Source organism: Sebastes umbrosus, chromosome 3 (assembly GCF_015220745.1).
Source record: "Sebastes umbrosus isolate fSebUmb1 chromosome 3, fSebUmb1.pri, whole genome shotgun sequence".
Classification (NCBI taxonomy): Eukaryota; Metazoa; Chordata; class Actinopteri; order Perciformes; family Sebastidae; genus Sebastes; species Sebastes umbrosus.
The window spans coordinates 4,987,456-4,994,069 of NC_051271.1; the positions used below are offsets into that span (position 1 = coordinate 4,987,456).

A 6,614-nucleotide genomic window follows, 5' to 3' on the forward strand; every position below is an offset into this window, starting at 1 on the left:
TTGAGTGAACCCTTTACACATCTCATTGTGGACTGTGTGGGTCCGTTGCTGTGTTCCAAGTCCGGTTGTAAATATCTGCTCACGGTAATGTGTCAGACCACCAGGTATCCAGCTGCCTATCCTTTGAGGTCGATTACGACCAAGGCTGTGGTTAAGGCCTTATCACAGTTCATATCTATATTTGGTATCCCTAAGGTGATCCAGAGTGACCAAGGGTCAAATTTTTCGTCTCATTTATTTGGGCAAGTGTTGAAGATGTTGCGCATTAAACAGAACCAATCATCGGCCTATCATGCGCAAAGCCAGGGGGCCTTGGAAAGGTTCCACCAGACTCTTAAGTCTCTTCTACGTGCATATTGTACGGAGCTAGATAGAGACTGGGAGGAGGGGCTTCCATGGCTGATGTTGGCTGCAAGGGAGGCTGTACAGGAAAGTACAGGCTTCAGCCCTAATGAGTTGGTCTTTGGACATTCTGTGCGTGGGCCCTTGTCAGTGTTGAAAGATGGCTGTGTTGACACTGAGCCGCCAAGGAGCCTAGTTGACTATGTCAATGGATTTAGACATCGTTTGTTTGTTGCTGGTAGTATGGCACAGGAAAAGTTGTGCGTGTCTCAAGGTAAGATGAAGAAGCTGTATGACCGTCGTACAGAGCGACGTGAGTTCAATCCAGGAGACCAGGTTTTGTCACTTATGCCTATTATTGGTTCACCATTTCAGGCTAAGTACACAGGTCCATACACCGTCACAGAGAAAAGGTCTGACTTGAATTATATCATAGCAACACCAGAGCGGAAGAAAACCAAACGTCTTTGCCATGTGAATCTCCTGAAACCATACTATAGGCGTGAAATTGACACAGACCTAGCTCAGGAGGTGAAAGATGGTGTTCATCCAGCTCTTACTGTGACTTCGGAGGGTTCGGTGCATGAGGGAGACGGAGTGCCAGAACCTGACGATAGTCTGCTGTATGGAAGGTTGAAAAAACTCAGAATCACTTTGTAATTTGGACAATTTGGATGCTGAGGTTGAGTACATGCTTCAGAATAATATTGCTGTACCATCGTCATCTAGTTGGGCTTCACCGTGCATTTTGGTGCCCAAACAGGATGGAACACCTAGATTCTGTACAGATATGAGGAAAGTGAATTTTGTGACAAAATCTGACTCATTTCCTCTGCCACGTATGGATGATTGCATTGATCAGGTGGGGTCCGCCAAGTTTGTTAGCAAATTCGATTTGCTTAAAGGTTATTGGCAAGTACCTTTGTCCAAGCGGGCGCAAGAAATATCTTCATTTATCACACCGTCTGGCCTGTATTCCTACAAGGTGATGCCATTTGGATTGAAGAATGCCCCCGCAACATTTCAGCGTTTGATGAACCGTGTCGTGTCTGGGTTAAAAGGCTGTGCTGTGTATCTTGATGATTTGGTCATATACAGTGATACCTGGCACTCACATCTTCAGCGCATCCGTGCGTTGTTTGACCGTTTGGCCGAAGCACAGCTCACCATTAATTTGGCCAAATCTGACTTTGCAAGAGCTACAGTGACATACCTCGGTCGTGTGGTGGGAAATGGTAGTGTAGCGCCAGTCCAGGCCAAGGTTATGGCAATAGCTGGATATCCAAAACCCACAACAAAGAAGGAACTCCAAAGGTTTTTGGGTTTAGTGGGTTACTACAGGAGTTTTTGTAAAGACTTCTCCACCATTGCGTTTCCCTCACTGAACTGCTTAAAACCAAGGCGAAATTTGATTGGTCGTCTGGATGTCAGACTGCTTTTGATAACATAAAAATGATGTTATGCTCTTCTCCTGTTCTAGCTGCTCCTTGTTTTGATCGAGCGTTCATGCTCCAAGTAGATGCCAGCCAGGTGGGAGCAGGTGCCGTCTTGCTCCAGGGAGACCACCAGGGGGTGGTGAGGCCAGTTAGTTTCTTCTCAAAGAAGTTTAACAGCTACCAGGGAAATTATTCTGTTATTGAGAAGGAGGCTTTGTCTCTCATTTGGGCATTACAGCATTTCAACGTGTATGTAGGAGCGGGAGGGCCAACTTTGGTTCATACAGACCACAATCCTCTGACGTTTCTGCATTCTCTTAGATGCCCAAACCAGAGGCTGACAAGGTGGTCCTTATTTCTTCAGGCCTACAACCTTGAGATTAGACATATTAAAGGAACAGACAACATTATTGCTGATGCGCTATCACGCGCCCCTCTGTATTGATTAGTCACTAGTGTGACTGGCTAGAATGATATATTGTCCTGTTGTACTGTTTCATACACCTGTTCTTTCTGTGCCACCTTCTTAAATTGCTTCTCAGGTACCGGGGTTGCTGATGATGGGGTAGAAAGCTGCGGGAAGAATATTCAGTGCTAAGGTCGTATATTATTTCTGTTATTTGTTTTTGTTTGCCTTTTGTTTGTTAGTTAGTCCTTTTGAGTAGTGGTATTTGTTCTGGTAGGATGGGTTTAAAGTATGCCGGTGTTCCCTTGGGACACCGACTTTAAGGGGGTGGGGGGTGTGACGGCCCCTGCCTCACTACTGAGATGCCAGTGTGGATTTGGCCATTCATTCTTTCCCTGTGTCCTTGAAGGTATCACGGGAGAGGATGCCTGATGCAGAGCACCTGATGCTGGCGCGTCCTGAGTATAAAAGCCCCAATCAAGTGCTGCTCTGCCCTTTTTTCCTTCACCTGGACTCATCCCTGTCAGAACCTGCCGGGCTGCCTTTGTTTGGCTTTTCTTTAGTTTCCACTCACAACACATCACACTTCATCATGCTCACACATCCACATCTACATTACTGATGTTACTGACTGACACACTCCACATTTGTAGTTATTTCTGTATATCCTTAATTTATTTGTAATAAATATCTTTAATTTACAATCAATCACTACGTCCTTTCCCGTATTTGTCATGGCCTAGGAGCCGGGCTATGACAACACATAAACACACAATAAAACACTTTTATTTTTTAACTTTGCAAGATGTAGAGAACAGTTGGGGTAAATTTTATGGTATTCTTTTCATTTGGACAAAAAGTTGCAATTTATGAAATCATTCAAATAAAAAAAATAAAAAATGTTGGTTTCATTTTTTTTGGAGAAAGTGAAAGTAAGTGATTTTTAGTTATAATTGTATTATTATAAAATGTCTCTGGTGCTAATGGATTTATAATCTGAATGTGATGCATTTCTATTCACTTAAAGTTAATAGTTCCTCAATGTATGTTCTGTGTATGGTGTGCATGATATCCAATACATATGCCAGTACAGCACACTCAAAATGTCTATAATTTCCAGACTTCAAATTGTCTGTTAACAATCTTTGTGTCTGTAATAAGGTAAAATATCTTGGACATTTCATTACTGAAGACATGACAGATGATGATATTTATAGGCAATGCCGCTATAGATGTATGCACAAGCAAACATTCTCTCACAGAAGTTTAGTATGTGTTCAAGATAGAGTGAAGATGTCTCTGTTCAGAGCATATTGTACACCACTGTACTGTCTACAGCCCATTTGTGGTCAAACTATAAAAAAGTGAGCTTACAGAGACTTCAAGTTGCATATAATGATGCAGTGAGAATATTACTCAAAAGACCGAGATGTTGCAGTGCAAGTGAAATGTTCTATGTCTGCAGGCATAAATACTTTAAAAACTGTCTTAAGAAATCTCATGTACAAATTTATATGCCGGTTAAATGACTCTGAGATTGAAATAATCTTGCGGTTGTCAAACATAAGATTTAACACTACACGGTACCAATCACAGCGGTGGAGGCATTGGTATAGTTCTTTATATGTGGCATTAATGTATTTATATTTCTAATCTATTTTAATCATGACTTTTTATTGTGCATCTTGTAATGTAATGTTTTATATGTAATGTCTTGTTTTTTATCTGTACCTTGAGTCTGCAATAAAGTTTGGATTGAATTAATAGGCAGGAATAATAAATGCCTGCTTTCTTTTTAGGTATCTTCAATCATGATGAAGAAGAGTATGTTGATGTTTATCGTCCTTTGCTGCCTCTGTGTGAGGATAAGACCTCTGAATGCAAAGACGGTAAGATAATTAATGCATACAGTAACATGCCACTAATATCCACTGATTTTACAATATTTCACCACTCTGTAAAAAATACTTTTGTATTCTAATTATTAGTAAAATGTCTTACGCATTCAAAATGATTGATGACGATGAAGTCTAAAATTGACCTAATTGAATTTGATTAAGTTGATCAAGTTCTTATAGTCATAAATCGGAAATAAAAATGAATGACTGAATGAATTAAAATGAATTGTAAAAGTGTGTAAGGGTTTATAACATTATGATCGAAGTATATGATTCTGTTCTCATGCTCTATTATGACTCATAAATTGTTGCAGCAAATTTTGGGTTGATACCATTTAATATTTATTTTGGTGCTAAATTTAACCATTTTTTAACACTGGAGAATTAATAAAAAATATCAATAATTCCTCCAAAATACCACATTAAGACACCAAGACCTTGAGGAACACCACAGAAAAAGCCATGCTGTGATTTTGGATCAAAAACGTTTGACATTTGGAGATTTCTGCAAGAACTGAATTTTTCGGCGATAGGACGGCGAGCACGTCTGTTGTGTAAACTGCTCAGAAACCCCCTTATTGTCAATCTACCTATGCAAGTCATCCATCCTCTGAATGTTCTAGGTCTGTAGTTTGTGGCTGTAACAATTCATGAGGCTGTGATTATCCTAGAGGTCACCACAGGTCATTTCATACAGTGCGGTCAGGTTTCAATAAATGGTCCCACTACAATGAAATTGCTACTATGGGGACTAACATCATCACACATGAATACAGTTGAACTCATTGGATCCACAAGAGTCTCAGCTTTACTGTGATACCCATTTTATGTAATTCAAGACTGTTTAGGGACCCCATGCAGAAATATTCAAATACACCATTTTAGAATAGAAGGAAATGACCCATTTATACTGCATGCAATAAAACTGCATGTGATTATCATAGAGTGGGCATGTCTGTAAAGGGGAGACTCGTAGGTACCCATATAACCTATTTACATTCATATATCTGGAGGTCAGAGGTCAAGAGACCCCTTTGAAAAATGGCCATGACAGTTATTCCTCGTTAAAATTTAATTTAATGTTATTTTGTAAAATGCATTATCTAAATAAAACTACATGTTCTGTTTTTTCAACAGTTGCCTGAACATGACACCATAAAGGCCCTGTTGAAACACTCTGATGTCCAAAAGGTCGATGTTGAGACATCCTCTCCACAGGAGGCTACAGTGGACCCATCTTCAGCATCTGAAGAGCCTGTAAATGTTCAGAATACCTCCGTTCAGGCTGCCGTGCAGAAAACCACAAACGCCTCGCTGAAGGCAGCAGTACAGGTCCCGTCAGGTCTGTCCAGGCTCATCAGAATCCCTCTCAGCTTGTCTCTGGACTCCGTCGATGACATGTATTACGGCTGCTCCCAGAAGATGCTGATCAATGTGAAACGCCACTACCTCCCCAGGAGCACCAGGGAAGGTCTGCACTCCACATACACAAAGCTGTGTGCCCTCAAAGCCATGAAGAATAAGGACATGTATGACCCGCTGTCCTGGAATCACTTCAGGGCTCTCTGTGCCTACACAGCGGGGTCATACGACGACCTAAACCGAGCAGTCCGTAGGGGGAAGGCTTCCTACAAGACATCGTTTCAATTCCACGCCCTCCACTTCCTGCTGTCTGACCTTTGAAGCAAAACAGTCGCACCACAACGACCATTTAGTAGCTGTTCTGGAGCTTTAGATTGTATGACATCATCTTCCTCAGCAGATGGACGTAGCCCAGTTGTCATGAAATTAGTGATGTGTCGGACGCGAACGAGCCGGCTCAAAAGAATACAAAGTTAATTCATATGCTTTATTTCCATGTCTGCTGATAAATATATGATAATTAGAAAATAACTTCTTTGAATATGGACTTCTTCTTTTTCAATAAGTCACACAATGGTGAGATTTGTGCCTGATCAGATGTGTCTTCTATTAGTTTTCCACCTCCGATGAAGAGCAGACGCTCCTCAAGCCTAAGGGCCCTATTTTAACCATTATATGCTATTTTAGCATACAATTATTAAATCATGTTTATAATAAAGTCATTTTTGATAAATTGAGTAATTTGGCAGTAATTCCAAAGAAATTTCAAATAGGTTACTTGCTAATTATCAGCTAATTACTATGAAATTTGCGGACCTATAAAATGAAATGTTACCAAAATCGTTAAGAAAAGGTAGTAATACCACAGTGTAAAAATACTGTACTTAAAGTATCTAAAAGTACCTTTTATTATTATTATGCTGAATGGTACATGTCTTGATGCAGTACTGTAAACATCACATTAATATTGCAGCTGGTTATGTACTGTATATATATGTATATGTATATGTATATGTATATGTATATATATATATGTATGTATATATACTGTATATCATAATGTATTAGTTGATTCAGATTATTAATACACAATATAAATCTGCAAAGTAACTAAAGCTGTCCAATAAATGTAGTGCAGTAAAAACTACCTACAACCTTTCCCTCTGAGAT

At 40.1% G+C, this 6,614-nt stretch overlaps 1 protein-coding gene and 1 long non-coding RNA gene across 2 annotated transcripts; both read left to right on the forward strand.

Annotated features, from left to right (window-relative positions):
- The first annotated feature begins 1,329 nt into the window (after positions 1–1,329).
- LOC119484650 lies at positions 1,330–2,669 on the forward strand. Its single transcript, XR_005206060.1, has 2 exons — positions 1,330–1,917; positions 2,321–2,669. It is a non-coding gene; the product is annotated as an uncharacterized LOC119484650 (long non-coding RNA).
- A 2,544-nt stretch (positions 2,670–5,213) lies between these two features.
- LOC119484876 (ecto-ADP-ribosyltransferase 5-like) lies at positions 5,214–5,765 on the forward strand (the record flags this gene model as incomplete). The annotated part of the gene is made up of 1 exon (XM_037764046.1): positions 5,214–5,765. A coding segment is annotated over one exon (552 nt), but the record flags the coding sequence as incomplete, so codon positions are not given.
- Between the last annotated feature and the right edge of the window lie 849 nt (positions 5,766–6,614).